At 36.5% G+C, this 19,859-nt stretch overlaps 1 protein-coding gene across 1 annotated transcript; it reads right to left on the bottom strand.

Moving 5' to 3' along the window:
- Positions 1 to 114: 114 nt before the first annotated feature.
- LOC145774427 (kelch-like protein 26) lies at positions 115 to 18,985 on the bottom strand. The gene is made up of 5 exons (XM_082585676.1): positions 18,940 to 18,985; positions 17,414 to 17,557; positions 8,718 to 8,873; positions 3,180 to 3,327; positions 115 to 2,840 (listed from the first exon to the last, which is right to left on the bottom strand). The coding sequence occupies exons 1-5, from the start codon at positions 18,983 to 18,985 to the stop codon at positions 2,738 to 2,740; spliced, it is 597 nt and encodes a 198-aa protein (XP_082441802.1). The 3' UTR covers positions 115 to 2,737.
- Positions 18,986 to 19,859: the final 874 nt, after the last annotated feature.

Raw genomic sequence — 19,859 nt, 5'->3', positions numbered from 1 at the left:
AGTTTATTTACTGCCAGAAACTGCACTATTTCTCTATCTACTGCACTGTAGGCCTACTCTGGATCTAATAACCAATAAATCTCGAGTCTGTCTGTTTAACACAACATTCGACCACACATTTATTCTTATTAAACACACAATGTTTACAATAAAACAACCCATTCGGTATAGAACTGAAAAGTCAGCAAAAAGAGGTAATTAATATAATTCTTCCCAGGGGGGCTAACATTTTTGTAGGGGGGGCTTCGCCCCCCCTGTGCCCCCCTAGTTACGGGCCTGGCCACGTTCACAAGTATTTTATCAAAACGACTACCAAGCAATTTTTTGAAACCTTGTTTTTTTAAGAATTGTGCTGGGCAGTTGACGGTTTTGTCCGAAGCTCTCCAAACCAGTGACGCAAATTTGATTATGCGGCAAAGTGCAATTTGTCGGGTCAAATGATCGCATATCACTCAATACAATTGCTCAAGAACAAGGTAGGCTAGTAAATACAGTACATTTGCAATAAGTTTACGTGGATTTTCGCAAAATATTTTTATCACACCACGTTATGATCAAAACTTCCACTTGTATTTACGCTGTTGGTCGTAAACATCAATGGACCAAGTCTTCAGAGGCTACCATTGCAATCTCTAGAAATGGTTGCTGAGTAATTGAAAGACACTGGATACCCAGGTTATGCTTTTAAAGTTGACCGCATTGAGTGAACTCATCCTTGTGCAGAAATTCTTCACCGGTCAAACCTCAAGAGCACTATTGGTTACCCGAAATATAAACTAGTTGAATAGTTGATATAAAATAGTTGATATCCAAGAATCATGCAAATATTCGTCTTCCAGGCCGGATAGCGACTGTCAAAACAGCGACTGTCATAATGGCGACTTCATAATAGCGACGTAATGAAGTGAGCGACATTCCAAACAGCGATTGTATAAATGCCGACTGCATTAAAACAGCGACTGTTATGATAGCGACTTAACACTTTAAGTGCCAAGTGCGGCTAAATCTTAATTGTTTTAAAGTCCCTTTTGGTTTCAATCTTTTTCTAGACCCTGAATTTTATTGCGAGGCTTGACGACTTTCTGTTGTTTGGCTTGACTAGCCTATTTCTTTTTAAATCATGTGACTTCTATGGATAGTCCAAATAAAATGTTGTTTTAAAGTCCCTTTTGGTTTCAATCTTTCACTACGCAGTGTTTGCCTATTTGTGCGTGCATACGTGTGTAGAGAGGTGTGGGGAATGGAAGGTATGTGTGGAGGGGGTGAAAGAGTGCGTGTGCGCGTAAGCCTTGGATTTAATAAAAGAAGTGAGGTCGCTGTTGTGGCAGTCGCTGTTTTTGATGAATCGCTGTCGTGTAGTCGCTCTATTGACAGTCGCTGTTTTAAATGAATCGCTGTCGTGTGGTCGCTCTATTGACAGTCGCTGTTCTGACAGTCGCTATTTGGAACCCGAGCCAAATATTCTGGTAACCTTAATTGGCTCTTATATTCAATGCAAACGTGTTCTATTGCAAGGTTTACATAAAACACTCATCTTAAAGTTAATCACCAAACAAAAAGCAAATAAACCAAATTAAAAGTGTAATAGTGACTTGATTGTTATTTTTGAAACTTTGATTATTCTGATGAGGACATGATGGAGTTATATCATTGAACGAAAGAAGAGCAGAAATATCAGTTACAAATTTCGATTATTACGTACACTTCTATAAGGGAATCAAGGAAAGAAAAATTCAATTTGATTTGCAGCAAGCACTACGGATTTAAGCAGGCGAACATTATTCTGCAGCATATATATTGCTGGTATAAGGTGACAACTCTACTACCACAGTTAGAGCCAACCATATTATCTTAGCAAAGCTTTATGAGATGGATCTTATCATGCAGTGTTTCCTTGTCTTAACGGTGGGTAAGCAACCTGTCAGCAACTATCAATAGATATTTAGATTTTGAGTAAAAGTTTAGCGCTATTTATTATAGAGCTATGAACGACAAGCACTAGAGTTCAAATCGAACTGTTTTGCGGCAATCTCTCCATGATTTCAAGTATTTTGAGAAACATAACACAACAAAATGCAGCACAGCAAAAAAATTACGTAATTTATGAGTTCGTTTTCATGGGCACTCTAGCTAAGCTTAGTAAAATGATGGAAATGGGATAAAAATACTAAGAAATGACAATTCAATCAACAGTTTGGTCACATCACTTGCACAGGCCAATCAAATAATATGTCACTTATTGTCTCGGGAGACTTTGAGCTAATAAGAGTTGGTTGAGCATGTTAGAACTATGGTTAGCACAGAAAATCGCTCGCATGTTCTCTCTTCGCCAGGGCTGGTCAGAGGTTAACAACAAAACAATGCCTGATGAGATCAACGAAAATGACGACTACTTCTGGCTTACTCTGCATTGATATAAAACAACGTTGAAAACACAAAAAAACATCGTTCTTTGTTCACAGCTCTGAAAACTGAAAAAAAGAATTTTCTGAAAAATTAGTTTAATTTCAACATATTAGCCTACGCTCTTTTATCGTTTTGAAACGATGATTCAACAACAAAATACAATACAAAATAAGTTGTTTGCTGTTTTAACACAAGAAAATGCGACAAACATAAAGCGAGACAAACAAATCTGCTTTTATAAAATGGAAAGTAAAAGATTTTGAATTTTAAAATGCAACAAAACAAAACATTGAAAAGTCATCGATGTGATGACGCGACCAGTTAATGACAATTATATCGCCACAATGAATTTTGTATCTTCAATTTCTTCAACATTTCCAACTACTTCCCACGTATTCTTCGCTGCATCATAAGTTTCTATTGCGTCGGTTTCTCTGTAAATTATGATCGAATAAAAAATTAGAACACGAAGCAATAATATTAAAAGACAAAACAGTGTTCAAAACTGATTGAATTAATTCAGTCAAATCAACTCTGTCGTTTGCAAAAGTTGAATAGCGCAAATTTAAAATATTAAAAACAACATGGACTAAAACTTGAAATTTTACATCAGCGATGGACAGATTCAGTCAAACTATGTTTCAATAAATTGTAATGATCTCATATTAAGGTATTAGCATCTCGTATGTTTCTATTCACATGTTGGTAGACTCCATTAATTCAACTTATTCATGCTTTCTATGCATTGATGACGTCGACAAACAACCACTCACCCTCCAGCGACATGCACCATCCCGTCTATGACGCATGAACCGTGGTTATATCTTGCAACGTTCATATCAGCAACATCGGACCATGCTTGCTTCCGTGGATCGAATCGTTCAACTGAAGACAGGACGGACAAATTGTCATCACATCCTCCTGTTGGAACAAGGCTTCGAAGTTAATATTCATATTCACGAATTGTATGAATATTCTGGTAACCTCAGCTGCCTCGTTAAAGCAGTGCAGACTTGTTATACTGCAAGGTTTACACCAAAGAATCAATTCAAGTGAGACTAAATGGACGCAAAGTGTACCAGCCAAGGTGATGAACAAACTGTCATAGCATCTACATTGGCTTATTGAGTGAACGATTTCGAATGAGTTGCAAAAATAGCAAAATTTTGCTTCAACTTACAAGGACGAATATTCATAGCAATTCGTAGCAAAATAAGCAAAAATATTATTTTAAAAACACATTATTAGATTTTATGCAAAGGCTCAATAAGTGACGTCATGCAATGGAAACATTTAGAAATCATAAGTGGTGAGACATCGCAATCATCTTGAATCTGCGTTATAATGACACCTAGGGTTGAGATTTGTTCAGCTAGGGATGCCGCGAGCGTGTTTCACCTGAATTTTGTGTTTATGTAGATTGCGCTAAATATCAATCCACTATTTTGCTTCAGCACCTTCGATATCATGCACCGTGATTGCATTTATTGCCTTATTTTGGTTATTTATTATAGTGTTATAACGATTATTTGGCACCGCATTTTCAAATTTTTCCGTTTTATTTTAACATAAATATAACATTTCTTTCTGTCGTCAGTCATCTCAGTTTTACATCCAAAGAATGCCAGGCTATTAAAAACTAGTTTTCTACATTGTTTTGTAGTGGTTCCACGAACAAAAATGCTTATGTTACGAATGAACAACTTGGAGCTGAAACAGAGGATAAAATAAGTGACTCTTCATCATTTTGTAATGCAAGATGACAGTGACAACAAGTGGTTTTCTAAAAATCAACATATTATATATTAGCAATGTCGATGATATTTGCAATTCAAAGACTGATACCAAAGTCATGAAAAAACTAAATGATGATGCTAAGGAATGCTATGCTATTAAGTTTCGTCAGATTCCACAAACATGTTTTGCAGTCAGATTTTTACAGTTTGACTCGGTCAAAAAAATGGAATAAAAATTCCACAGAAAATAGTTTCAAATCACGTGTTGAGAAAGAACAGCTGCAGTGAATGGTCACATTTGATAGCTTGTCACGCGTAGCAGAATATAAAATAAAAGATGCTGATCTAAACTTCGATTTTGAAATACTAAATTACATGAGTCTCTCTGATTCGGTTCATCACTTCATTCTGAAATCTTTAAGGTTTTCCACAAAGACACTGTTTTGACAGAAATATAAACGTTTTTGCTGCATACATTTGTGTGCCACTGTGCAGCGATAACGTACAACAGAGAGTGCTGCTGATTTCTGGTTCACTTGTTTTATTGATTTGTTACAATCGGCAGAATTCTGCTGATTTTTCCGAATGTTGATAAATAAACAACTTCTGTCAAACAGTCTCTAAAATGAAAACTTGAAGCAACTTCAATTTGCCAACATTCCGTTTCCCGAAGTGAAGCTTACAAACCAGTTGAATATTCAAAACGTGGCAAGATCGATTATGATGGGAACGTTTCCTGTAATAGCGACCTTCTAGTAAATCATGTATTGGTGGTGAAAGTCGATGTTTTATTTTTGGACCGAAACATTCAAGTATTTATCCAGTTGGAAATAAAAAAATCAGATTCACTCGTAAATGTAGAAAGTGATCTTAGAAGCTTCGAGCTGTTCATAATAGTGGACGCTCAACAATTTCCTGTGTACTTGGCAACGACAAAGTCAATATTTCCGTTTGCATTAAGTTAAAAATTTAAATTAGCTACTGGAATTTAATGTCAGTTTTTATTTTTAAAGAATTACTGCATGTTCTTATTAAAGTTACCACCAATTCTTTATAAATTCAAGGATTTTTTTTCAAATAATGATTTGACAATATCTCCTCTGTCATTAGGTGCCGCAATGTAAATCACTAAACTGGAAGTTTGAAGCAAAAAAAATTATATTTAGCTGTTCACGACTTTTTGTGTCAAGCAGGTTTATAAGAAAATACTTAACAGTTGCAGCCTAATCAAAAACTAACGAAACATGGAAGGCCACGTACCCGTGTAGCCTTGTAACGTCACAATGACAATCGTCATACTGGCAATGGTTTGTTTCGAAACTTTTCAAAGCAGAGGAAAAGTTAGTGCAATGCAACAGGTTTACTCACGATAAATAGAACTTGTTAAACTATTGCAAAACTAAACAGAAAAACTTGCAAAGTTTCGAATTTTTGGGACTTTGTGAGATTTTTGTCAAATTGATCAATGTTAAATAAAGTAAACAATATCACACCAAATCAGAAGAATCGGTTTATTCTAGGGCTACCATATGTCCTCTTTTAAGAGGATTTGTCCTCTTTTTTGAAGAAAAATAAATTGTCCTCCGAGGACACCCAAAAATGCTCAAATGTCCTCTTTTTTTACATTTTCAGTTTTCTTGCTCATATTTTCAACAGGATTTCATTGTTATGTGACTTTTTCGCAATTTCCAATCATTTCTGTACCAATGCAACATTCTGATTTATAGATTTTCAAAAAAACATCGACATACTATTTGATCTGCTGTTCCAAACAATCTTAGACGTTCATTGAAACATACTACACTGCTTTGCGATTGTCTTAAAAGCCAAATAATGGTCAGCGATGAGTGAGAGTGGAACTGCAAATCCACTTGTGAAGAAATTTCCTCATTTGAGGAGATCTGATCAACCAATTTTTGAAAATGATAAATTGGACAAATTGAAAAAAATAAGAAAATTAAAAAAATGGAGTAAATCACAATAAATTGAAACATTGAAAAACGCAAAAACTTGCAAAAGAGTTTAACATATTTATATTTTAAGATTCTCACACTTTTACAATAAACTACTTTTTTACTCTGATCTATTTTGTATTGATTCAGCGCTTGTAAACGTTGTTGATTACCAACTTAATGGTTTGGCTAATTTGTCAAATGAAGCAAATCGAAAAATGATTCAAAGTGCACTATGCATGACAATGACATACAGCCTATTTTAAAATAAATCGTGGCATGGATAGCCTACTTACAACTTATGTGAGTGCAAATGTAGAATGACTTTAATCTATGATGCAGCCACAATGGTACAAGGAAAGAAACAGCCTTTAATTGAGTCTGTCCTTAGTATCTCATTAACAGCTGTAGTCTATTTCAATTATATTTCGTGCGAGTAATTTTATAATTTCGTTAAAGGTGCACTGCAACGAAAATACATGGCTTTTGTATTTGTAGATCTTTCTGAAATAAAACGTTTTTGAACAATTTTTTTGTTTTTTGTGTTACCAATAATTAAAAAACCTAAAAAAACTTTTTTGAATTGAATGATTCTGATTGGTCAAAATTTTTGATGACGTCATTGGCTGGCAAAGCCGCATCCAAGGTCTACTGTTTTGCGTGCAAACACAAGGAACAAATCGCGTAGGCTACCGAAACAGCGAACAATTTTGTGCTAAGGGAGTTTTTACGCCCTTAAAATGGTGGCTTCTTGTGTGGCTCCCGGTTGTACTAACCGGGGAATCGTCAAAGGGGTAAATAATGACGACAAGCTGAAGAAATGGATCTCAGTGATGAAACTCAAAAACCCACATGTAAACAAGCACTGCCGTGTGTGCAGCAATCATTTTCTGGCCAGCGATTACCAACGTGATCTACAGGCAGAGCTACAAGGCACCAAGTCCAGACACCTGCTCATCCCTGAAGCTGTTTCTTCTGTCTTTGATTTTTCAACATATGTGAAAGCCACTGTCAATACAGTACCCACAAAACTCGATCGACCTAGGTGCAGGTCTGTGAGTACGATCGGGCGTTTGGATCGAATAGCAAAGCGAGAAAACAACAAGACTTTGAAACAGGTCAGTAGGACAGTAAAACATTGGCAGGGTAGGCATATCAGGCAACTCTGAAAACATAAGGCTACTTTTAGTTGATATAAACCACTTGGTTAAAGCAAATTATTTTCCTGCATTTTTTTCAATGCAAATTTTCCATCCGACTGCTGTCCGAACTGGTGTTGTCAGAGCACGAATCAGAATGATGTTCTTCACTGTCAAGTCGCCGTCTTTTTGGTTCAAAGAAAAATCCTTGTCTTGTTTCAGACATCTTGTTTATGCTGATCTTCTATTACTCAATATACAATGACCTATGCGACGTTTCTAAGGCAAATGCATGAAGCTGTTTACTTGGTTGCCCGCCGATGACGTCACAAGACACATAGCGCCATCAGGTGGCCGATTTTCATTTGGTTATATCTCCCAAACAAAAAGGCATATCAAAAAATTTTTTCGAAAAATATAATACTTAAACACTAAAGAATCACCAAAAAATTTTTAATTTTTCATTTCAGGTCCCCTTTAAAGTTGATCCTTTTTTTCTGAAAAAAAGTTAAGTCATGCCTACCTGCAGATATTGCCTGATTTGTCACATTTTTATGACATTATCACATCACATTTTCATTTTGTCACACAAATCAAACAAATCGGCTTTCGAGAAACAAACAAACTTGTCTGTTTTTTGCTGTAACTTTTGCTGCATACATACGTCTATAATAATTATCCAAAAGGATGTAAAAAATTCTTCATACGTAACATTCTACTTGTATTTTACTCGCTGGCGAAACTTGTCCTCTTTTTAGGCGATGAAAATATGGTAGGCCTAGTTTATTCAAATACAGAGCTTTCACCACACAAGTGTGGCTTCATCAGTATAAACTTATTCAAATAGAATCAAGGATCACTGTTAGTTTGACCATTGACATTCAAGGACCATCCACATATAGGTCGCAACCCAGTGGTTGAGTAGCACTGAGTCAAGTTACAGTTGTTCTCGTGTCTGGTTAGGCGTAGGGTGGAGGCAATCTATGCTTTGTCATCCTTTGTTCACATAGCTTTTCAAAGCGCTGCACAGTGCACACGTCACACACAAAGCGCTGGACTGGCCTTGTGACGTAATCGTGTGTCAACTTACTCCAAACTGCGCTGTTCTGAACGCCACGAAGAAGGATTGTGAGTACTGGATTTGATTTGTTTTAATACTGTTGATAATTATTTCGCTTGTCATGGAACCCAAGCCTGTATAAACAAACGATCCAGATACCACGCCAACGAAATGGTTAATAAAGTCAAATTTCAAAAATTGAGAAAAAAAGCTCGTTAAATATTTTCTAATTTAACATTAACTTTTTTATTTATCAACTTTGAAAGATTTTCTCATGCTCGCCTGGTACTTAGTTGAGTATGTTCTAATAATTATATTGAGCTTCTCAGCAAAACTTCATATTTTAGATGCCCTAGTTGTTACAAACATATCAATATAAACATGGCAACAAACGTTGATATCATAATAATACAACCGATCCTACCTATTGCATAGACTTGATCGTTCAAAACAACTGCAGGGAAGCCCCATCTTTTAACTTTCATCGACGGAATTCCTCTCCACCGACCTTCTCGTGGATCCATGCATTCCCCTATGTTCAACACCCCTCTGTTAAGACCACCGACAGCGTATATCAACCCTGTTGGAGGTTGATGGTTTGTTAATAATAATATTCCAATTTCATCCACATTTCTTTATAAATCAATGTTTTAAATAAAAAAATACAACACAAAGTGATTGTTGCGATTGTATCAAAAATAATAATGATGGAAGGTGCGACGACTACAGGAGTACTGCACACCAGCAACTACATCCTGTTCATTTCGCAAACTCAGAAATTGGACATTAAATATTTACTTTTCAAAAGTTCTTACATTTGAAATAATATTTTCTCTTCTTTAACATAAATATAAATCAAAATAAAGTGCATCAAACTATTTAGTTTTGCTGAAAGTTATGTAAAACATTGTTACGCTGTTACGGTAGTATTGCAACTTCAACATCTTTTGATAAGCAACAAGTGTGATTGTACATTCACAAATAACAATAAGTAATAAAGAATTTGTAACGCATCCTTATAGGCTACTGTTTTAAAAGCAGTTAAGCGCCATATTTCATGACGACACAAATATGGCAATCTAGCGAAAATGTCAAACTCGACAATTATCAGTGACAGTATCTGCATGCGTATGTCACCATTCCCAGGATGAAACCTGGCGAACATCATTTCATGCATTAAAGAGCAAAAATAGCTCAATGAGTCAATCTAGGATTGAGTTATTTTTGCATAAAAATCGATTTGATGAAAATCAAACTGTGAAGTCGAACGAAAATTAACGAATTCTCAATTTCTAACTGTGCGGCTAAGTCCAATATAACGAACAAAACTGGCACTTTTTTAAATTCAAAGCTAAGTTTTTTGAGTGATCAGTTTAATGATGTTTTTGGTATTTCGTCACTTAACTACCAGAAATAATTATTTAATTTTATACAAAAGATACATAAAACTTGTAAGAGAGTGGCTACATATATTTAAGCATAAAAGTGTCACACACGAAAACATTTCAAAAATTCTTCACTTACTTTGATTTGACGCAAAAGATTTGTCTTGATTTCGTTTCAAATTAAATTGCCACAAATTTAGTTTTCATTGTAAAAAAAAGCGTCATTTCGAGCAAACATAAGCTACTGTACTGACCACTAAGGCAAAAGAACAATCATTGAGATAAAGAACTGAACTTAAACAGAAAACTGAAACAATCAGTGACACAAAAATAACACAACCAACAAACGCGCTATTGTTCCTTGTTTTATATCAAGCCAGAGTCGGAATCGTGCTTTTTCCACCGATTCCAACTCCAGATACATCACAAACCTTCCGACTCCACACAACCCTGATAAGCTCAAATAATTCGACAAAATTTAGAAATAACAATATTGCTGCATGCGATATTATTATAAGACATGGATTTTACAAAATATTCGCGATTTGCTTGGAACAATTAGCTCACAAATTATTTTAATTTTATTGAAAAAGGAAATTAAATAAGAACAGACCCAGTATTTGTTGCCAATATTTTGCATCTATTTTTTTCTCGGGTTTTGCTCTAACGATTTTTTTCACTACAAACAGTGTGTTGCAATGGAAGACTATCATTTTGCTAAGGTACGGTAGTTTCTATGATATCGTTAATGAGACATGAGATAGAAGTTCTAACTCATGTCTCATTACGTGTAGTGAGTTGGATACTAGGGTGGGCCGTTTTTGACTTTTTTTCGAAATTCAAAAACGGCTAGTCATAAAAAGTGGCACATACATGAAAAAATTACGTGTGCAAAATTTCATCAGTTTGGGGGTACATCTTCTGCCCCCGCAGGGGGGTCAAACTTTCAATTTTTTGAAAAAAAAAGGAAAATTTCACTTTCCGTTTTAACATAATTTTTTTTATAATTTTTCTACTGGCTAGTTATAAGTTGTAAGTGGGATGTTATCAGAACTTTCCTATGTAAAGACATGTTCGAAGCTTAAGGTTTACTGCCCCCGCATCGACGACCAAAATGCTGAATTTTCACCAATTTGAGATGCTATTTTGTCATTGCTCAATAAACAAACTTGTCGCAAAAGGACGAGATGGTGTTAACACTGTACGCTCATTTATGTTCGGTCCATTAACTTTGCAGGATGACACGAATGAGGTACGAACATCAGTACATATTTATGATAAAGAGTTACAAAAAAAATGAATAACCTTTTGAAGTCAATTTCTAGAGGTGGGCCTGAATTTTCTGCAAAATTTGGACCAAATGAAAGAATCTGAAAAGTAAAAATATTTGAAATCGGTTGTTGTAGCCAAAGTGTTCCAATTTTCTGCAATGTACTTGTCCGCAGGAAAATCGTGTCCCTGTTACAGAACAACAGTTCCTTCTTGATCAAAGAACAACTCGCATAATGGTGATTGATAAACATGATAAATCGGCCACAAAATCTAATTTTAAATGTTTTCCGAGGAGAGTCGCAAGATCAGAACAATTCCGTTCTTTACGTGAAGACCCAGGAGCAGGCACAAGTAGCGCTTTGGTTAAAACACCTTTAACTTCTTATTCAAGCTCAGAAACTTTTTCATCCAATGAAGAACGCTGCGAAGATATTGATTATCAACCCAGTTTTGCCTCGGAAAACCACAGAAAAAGCAAGGTTACTTCCAGTTTAGTAGTATTTGCTGAATCATGCGATCGTACTGGTATTTCAGATAGGTCTGCAGCACTTATTGCTTCATCATTTCTACAAGATGTGGGAGTTGTAACGGATAGCGAATCTCAATCAGTCATAGCTAAAAGCAAAGTGAGAAGAGCGAGAAAAGAAATGAGGTTTACAACTCAAATGGAAAGTAGGCCTATCATGTGCACAAATTTGCAAAGCATATATTTTGATGGCCGAAAAGATTAAACCATCAAACAAAATGAAATTGCTGGGCGACTTCGAAAACATTTCGCAGTTGAAGAACACATTACTTTACTTGAGAAGACAAGTTATCATTTCGTTGGTCATTTTACTGCAGCCAACTGATCTAATGTGTCAATAGCTACCGCGATTCTTGAATATCTTGGATCCAATAAAATTAGCTACGATAATGTAATGGCAATTGGATGCGATGGAACCGCAATAAACACAGGTCAAAAAGGCGTCGTGATAAAGCTCCTGGAAGATCATTTCCAAAGCCACTTCAATGGTTAATATGCCTACTCCATAGTAATGAGTTGCCTCTTAGGCATCTTATAAAAGATATGGCAAGACCTGATAGCTTCACTGGGCTCATTATAAAGCAGCTAGCCACTGTCACACAACTAGATGTTGTAAAATATAAAGCAGTTCCTGCACCAGAGATTGAAATTGATGAAAATGACCTCAGCACTGACCAAAAATATCTTCTACACATGCACAGAGCAGTGAAAATTGTAGATATATCAATTCATTTCGCATATAGGAGTCCAGGTATGATGAACCACTCAAGATGGTTGAACACAGCCAATAGAATTCTACGTTTATATGTTGCATCTAACGCGTCAGCTGTATTGGTGGAATGTGTGGACTATAGGCTATTATGAATGTTTATATTCCAGTATGGTTTGCCATTATAAAGGAAAGCAATTTCACTAATGGCCAAAAACATTTCTTTAAAAGTCTACACTCTGCTCAGAAGCTATCGAATAAACCCCCAATATCCTCAACAAAGTAATATAGAGGAATGCGTTTTATGCCCATCCTGAAAACATTTGTAAATGTTTGTAAATGACAAATTTGTGTAAACAAAATCATGATAACAATTCACGTGGAACTGTACAGTGCATTCCATTTACGGAACCTGCAGATCATATTGCTTTTATTCTGAAGTAAATTATAGGTTGCGTTTTATAGTTGCAACTGATCAAACGTAGGCTACTATTGCTTTTAGTTTAAGCAAGACTACGTCTTATAGTTTGTCAGTTCGTATCATCCTGCAAAGTTAATGGACAGAACATAAATGAGCGTACAGCGTTAACACCATCTCGCCCTTTTGCGACAAGTTTGTTAATTGAGCAATGACAAAATAGCATCTCAAATTGGTGAAAATTCAGCATTTTGGTCGTCGATGCGGGGGCAGTAAACCTTAAGCTTCGAACATGTCTTTACATAGGAAAGTTCTGATAACATCCCACTTACAACTTATAACTAGCCAGTAGAAAAATTATAAAAAAAATTATGTTAAAACGGAAAGTGAAATTTTCCTTTTTTATTCAAAAAATTGAAAGTTTGACCCCCCTGCGGGGGCAGAAGATGCACCCCCAAACTGATGAAATTTTGCACACGTAATTTTTTCATGCATGTGCCACTTTTTATGACTAGCCGTTTTTGAATTTCGAAAAAAAGTCAAAAACGGCCCACACTATTGGATACACAGAATGTAAGATGCATGGTATAAACTGAAAAGTTTTTTCTCAGTTTCAACTTTTTGTGTGTTTCATGTTGTTCATTAGGCTATTCTTCATATGCATGCACTGGGACTGCGTGAAACAAACTTTGTCGGGTCAAAACGAATCGAATTCCTTCACAAAAAGGTTTAATTCAAAACAAAGTTAAGATACATACTTTTGATTCCCAATTGGTTGCACTGAAGAACTCATGAGAACATTGCAAATGCATAGAAACAGTAGCAAAACCAAGGGACTGGGGCGGTCGCAGCGTCTTACTTAAGGCATGTATGACGTGAAAACAATTGGTTTCAACCATAAAAGTGACAGATTAAGAGTAAATTGAGCAAATGCATGCAAAATACGCATGCATTTTATTTCTCACAACCCATACATTTAATGAACACTTTCACAGTTTGCTTCAATAACAAAGAATAATGAAACTCACTTTGGAACAATATTGATTAAAATTACCATTAAAGCTAAAATATATTTAAAAAAAATGCAAACTGAGTGACGACTTCAAAAATCGTAAGGTATAAAGGTTTAGTTTTCAGGAAATGATTTTCATAAGCAATTCAATATCTCAAAAACATAAGCTAATATTTGATTGGCTGTTCAGAAGGCATTAAAATCGTTCAAGTATTATGATGTCATGTACAAATTATGTTCGAAAATATGATATGAGTTCTTAATTGTTATTATCGTTGTCCCCAATAAAGATCTTATACCGATATAATAATGTGTAATCTAACCTCTTCTTCCTGCTTATAGAAGGCTACAACCCACAACACTTCACACAATGAGATTTTTCTTTTGAAGTCCACAATAACTTTAGAGAATCAGGACAACATCAAAATCAATATTTGATTCAATGGACATTAGTTTGTACATATCCATTGGGTTTCCAAAAATGTTGCAGTTCCTTCTGAACATTTCCAGCTGGTGCTGTTTTCGACTATTTGTTTCTTTATATTTTCTTCAAATCCAAGTGAGCAGTTTTGTCATATCCAGACGTATGCTCTGTCATTGAATATTTAGATTAAGTGGACGTAAAGACAAGGAAGCCAACCTTTGTGTCCACCTTCAAGCATGTCATTATGTGTGCCAAGGCACAATGGATAAGTGTCGAACAGACGTCACCAGCATCGTGCAAGCGCTCTCACCTCTCAGGCACGTAGGGGAAGGGAAGGTAATTTGATACATTTTTAACATTTTTGCCTGTTAACTGAAAATTATCTGACACAAACTATTGATTTTAAGCTGAAATGAAAGTCTGATCCCTTACACACTTTTTAAAAACACTTTCACTTTTTTATTTTTGTTACTTTTTTTTTAATTGAAATTTTAAAAACGTCACTCAAATGTATCAAATTACCTTCCACGGAAGGTAAATTGATACACCCGGAAGGTAATTTGATACAGTAAAACTAATACAGAAATCCCCTTTGACAGCAAAGCAATAAATGAAAATTTAATATGTGGTTGGCGTGCTTGGGTGCAAAGATGACTGTTGAGGCCCATGTGTGCGGCGAAGCTTCTGCAGCGGGATGATCATGGGAAGGATCATTGGCTGGAGTTCTTATTCAAGGGGGGTGCTTTGCGCTGTTCTCATATTTTGACAGCAGATAGCGAGTAGGCCTACGAAAGCCTATATAATAGTTGTTTCCCAAAGTAGCGAGTCTTGTTAATAAAGAATAACTTATTTAAATCAAGTAGAGCAATGTCAACATTTATTACAGTCACAAAAAAGAATGTAATATACTGTAGCCTATCAATTTACCTTCTCCACATGTATCAATTTACCTTTTTCAAAAAAAGTTATAAAATACTGATTTTTGTATGCTTGGATGCACATTGCAGAAAAAACGTGACGTGCCCTTGAAGCCTTATCAATGAACTGTCAAATGAGTTTGGTTTCATCTTTCAGGAACTTTTCTTTAATTTTCCAGACGAAAATAATCATGAGTTAAAATTTTTACGAAAATACTCAAAAAACACACTTTCACAATTTTATGCCATGAAAGCACGAGTTAGCTGCATGGTGCAATTTTTGTAGGCATTATTTTCACAGATCTTCCACCTAATGACAATATTTTTGACCAATATTTTTTGTACATTTCTGTAGGGGGGGTGTATCAAATTACCTTCCGTATCAAATTACCTTCCCTTCCCCTAGTTGATAACCAATAAGATGATTATAATGAACAAAGAAAGGAGCACAGGGTAGTTATCAATTATTTCATTTTCTTCGTCGTATGAGCTGTTCTTCCGGACTATATGTTTGGACATGATGTCATCAGCCACTCGACAGTCTCGTCATCCAGGGCCTTCAGTCCAAGCGTTCCATGTGGTGGTTGATGGATTGGGCAGTCATGGACGACATGATCTACTGTTTGGTCTGTGGCGCCACACTCGCATCCCGGTGAGGGAGCCAGACCCCATCTGCACATGTCTGAACGAAAGCGACCGACGCCGGTTCGTAGGCGGTTAAGCCGGACCCACGCAAGTCTTGCGAGGGACATTCCCGGAGGGTGGGGATCGACGTCGGGTAGGAAATCACGGAGTCGGGAGGTGTTGTTTTGCCACTCCATGTTCCATGTGTAGTTCGTCCAGTGTGCCGCACTTATTCCAAGATCTTCAACGTTGTTCAGAAGCTGTCGTGCGGCGGGCACAAATGGGCGTCTTGATTTCAGTCGCTGCTGTCCTCCAGGTAGGCGCTGGAGTGTACTGTGGAGGAGGTGGTCGGGGTCCCGTGCGCGACGAGCAAGGGAAATCATGGCTCCTTTACGGCGAAGCTCAGCAGGTTGGATGCCTGCAAGGATGGGAAGGCAGTCCGTTGGAGTGGGACGCAGGCATCCAGTCACAGTGCGTAGTGCGTCATTGATGGCGGTGTCAATGTGGCGGGTGTGAGAGCTGCGGCACCACACTGGTGCGCAGTACTCAGCGGTAGAATGGACGAGAGCCAAGGTAGCTGTGCGAAGGGTTTTCGCATCAGCTCCCCAGCCGGAACCCGCCAGCCGCCTCAAAAGTGCAACGCGCGCAGATAGTTTTTTGCGCAGTGACTCCAGGTGTCGTCGGTACGTGAGTGACCTGTCTAGGGTTACGCCGAGGTAGGTAGGTTCGGCGCAGTAGGGGAGGTGTTCGTCATCGGTGGTAACGTTGATCTCACGTTTTGCTTCCTTGTTGTTTAAATGGAAGGCCGCCGACACTGTCTTTGCCTTGCTGAGCTGTAGCTTCCATTTCTGGAGATATGTTGATATAGTTGACATGTCCTGGCTTAGGTTCCTCTCCATTGACTGCCTATCTCCGGCTGGATGCAGGAGAGCCAGATCGTCTGCATAAGCATACTTCCTGGAGATGGTGTCAGGCAGGTCGTAGATGTAAGTGTTAAAGAGGAGGGGAGCCAGGACAGAGCCCTGTGGGACGCCGTTCCTGAGTCGACGAAGTCTACTTCGTCGGCCGCTACCGGTGGAAAGGGTAAAACTGCGGTTTTGCACAAGTTCCATAATCATATGGACCATGTGCCTGTCAGGAAGGAGACGGAGTAGTTTGCAGGTAAATATTTTATGGTAATTTGTGGTAATTATTTAATGTTTAATGAAATGGCGATAAATCATTCAAAGCATGTTAATTTTTGGAGCGTTTAGCGTTCAGAGATTCTTGTGCGTATGGTTTCAAACGCATAGAAAACATCGGACATAATTTTTTAATATCAAGATTTTAAAATTATCTCTTAAACCTAATTTCTGCAAAGTCCATTTAAACTTGTTAAGCAGTATAATTTGCTTCTAAGAACGAAATAAAAAGGATTATTTGGCGAAAATTGATGACGACAATAATTACGTTTTCTTGTTTTTTTTTAACTATAACTGATCTATCTTCTTGAACGTAATTATGTCGATGCAAAAGGTGAAACGACGAAAGGACTTGAGCACTGTGCAGTATTGGTGGAGCGACACAACAGCCAAGTAACTGTGCAATAGTTACAATCGGAAAACATTCGATTTGATGAGATTGATCAATCCCACCATGAATCGAATGGGATTCTGATCATGTTGTTGTTCTCAGTAGAATAAAAAAATTGTTTGTTAAATCAATGAAATTATAATGTAATGAATTACTGTAAGATCGTAATATTTACTTATAAATTTAATGAATGAGTTTTACTGTATAACAGTATCACAACACATTGATTACACTTGTTTAATTTTTCAACAAAGTTCAAACCTCCAGTGGAAGCCAAAGCATGTGCACAACGACCTTCATTCATATCAACGCTGTTGCACCATTTGTCTTCAACAATGTTGTAACTTTCACATGAAGTCAAACCAGTGTCATAATCTTCTGTGCCACCAACAGTGAAGATGGAATCTGTTCATGTATAAACAATGATTCTCTTCAATGGTAATTTTGTTCAAAATAATTAGATTAAATAAATAACAGAAACTTAAATAAATAGATTTAATCATTTTCTTAAGTATTGCCAAAAGGAATACAAATTTTATATTAAACAATGCGAACAAATTTTGTTATGTATAAACGCTGGAATCAAATCATGATTAAAATCCTCTTATTTTGTATTACTTAACAATCAGAAACAAACCTGTAATTTATGTTGCTATTCTTATTGATGCAAAAAATTAAAATAAAAAGAATCTTTATGATTTTCTGGAAGAAGGCAGGAACGAAAAACTCACTGAGTTAAGTGGACACCTCGTTACCAGAAAGTTTCATTATTCATTCATTTATTCAACACTACGTGTGAGTATATGTAGATTATGCTGCTACTTCTCTATAAAAGACTTCCTGATAGAGGAAAATGAGGGATGGCACAAGGTTTTTCAAAAATAAAAATAGACGACGAGAAAAAAACTAGATATTAATAACTTGATATTAATTAATAATTATTAATCTAAATTATAGATTATGCTTATTACTTCTCCAACAAAAGATATTTAGCGGAGGAAAATCAGGGATGGAAATAAATTTTTTGTAAAAAAAGATAAACAAAAACTTAAATTCAAATAAACTACGTCGCCCTCTATGACAGGGGCAAGCAACATTTTCAACACGTGGGCTACTTATATTGGATCTAAATTTTTTTGCAGCAGACTAAAAGTTAACCTCTACAACAAGTATTCAAACCACCCTTTTGCTATGAACATTAGATGGAATTTCAATGCAAGTCCCATGAAAATATTGTTTTCGTGCTCCACAGTGAAGACCAACCAAACACCGCGTGCGATATTTGTTGAAAGCAGATTGCATCCGTGGAATACATTGCGCTTCCCACTAAACCAATATATTTACAAATTTTAAACCAAAAACCGTAATGTTGGCGAAGCTGGCTCGACATCTTGGAGCCTTGATGATCAGTACAATTACAGAACTACCTTTCGTGACCTATCACAGACCTAGTTTTGTTTCTGCTGGGTAAAAATAGGTTAGCATACTTTCACTTAGACTCAGGAAAAACTTTCTCCGTGCTCCACTAAACACATAAAATATCATTTTAACGATACAGACATGTGAATGCTCAAATAAAAGTTAGTGAGAAGTGCATAGAATGTTATTGTGTTTAAACAGATAATTGAGCTAACAAACGTTCCAAAATAATGAACCATATTTGGGGAAAATGACTGGAAAAAGAGGAAATATTCCACAAAAACTTAAAAAACATCTTGTTCATCCGCGAGGTGCAAGTTGCCTATTCTAGCTCTACACAATGTGACTTCTGGTTACGTTAATTTTACCACAGAATGATGGGCTTTCAATGTTACATCTGACATCCACATCCATTCTAATACGTCGCCATTAAAGGAAGACAAAACCTATAATAGAAGGCAAGATAGAGACGACCACGATGATGATACTCGTTACAATCGTTCAGATAATTTTTACGTCACTAACCTGGATATCGAGTTTATTGATTTGCAGAGTGGTTTACAAATCTATTTTCTCTTTTTGGGCTTATTATCACTTATTAACATGAAGTGACATAGACATATAAAACTCTGTACTTTATTGTTGATACATTAATATGCGTATTGGATCCAATGCGTTGTGTTCAGCGCTTTGTGATCGCAGCCGTACGGGCGGGTGCATTGTTACACCGAATCCATTTCTTCAATGTTTAGTGCTAAGCAAGAACAAAGTTTAGTGCTAATTTTATAACGTCTCAGACACGACCCGACAAGGTATAGAACTCACGTCTACCGATCAAGAGGTGGGCGTTCTATTCACTACGTCACCAAGCCAGCGTTGCTAGCACATATAACATTGTTCTGAAGGCTAAATAACCTACAATGTCAATTTATGTTATTACAGAGTTTACCAAGTCGTGACGTCATAATTTGATTAGCATATCTGCAAAAAATAAAATAGGTTGATGAAAACCGGTGAGAAAGTCAGCGCCCTTCATTAGTTTAGTTTGTCATGATACCACTCAGCCCTCTTTTCTGTTATTAGGTGAAGACATTCGCAATCACTACTTCAAATAGATTTTGATGAATCTTTGTTTAAAAAATAAGATCGAACGAGGTATGAAAAAGTGGCTATCGCGCTAATGTCGTTATCAATGAAAAAAATCATCAAACATCAAACTTGAAAAATTAAATCAACGATAGTGAAATTGTTGAGTGAGTAAAATTAAACGGAAACATTGGCGAGCATG

This window comes from Aplidium turbinatum, chromosome 7 (genome assembly GCF_918807975.1).
Source record: "Aplidium turbinatum chromosome 7, kaAplTurb1.1, whole genome shotgun sequence".
Lineage (NCBI taxonomy): Eukaryota > Metazoa > Chordata > Ascidiacea > Aplousobranchia > Polyclinidae > Aplidium > Aplidium turbinatum.
The sequence above is the reverse complement of the archived record's forward strand: the minus strand, read 5'-3'. Positions and strand labels throughout refer to the sequence as shown.

What these genes read in the sequence shown, in the direction of transcription:
- LOC145774427 (XM_082585676.1), bottom strand. Translation starts at nt 18,985, where the DNA reads ATGGATGTGGATGTCAGATGTAACATTGAAAGCCCATCATTCTGTG. An exon ending in TGCTTTGGCTTCCACTGGAG is followed by an intron (nt 8,874 to 17,413) that starts GTTTGAACTTTG and finishes AACCTCCAACAG; the next exon opens with GGTTGATATACGCTGTCGGT. An exon ending in CGATCAAGTCTATGCAATAG is followed by an intron (nt 3,328 to 8,717) that starts GTAGGATCGGTT and finishes TTGTTCCAACAG; the next exon opens with GAGGATGTGATGACAATTTG.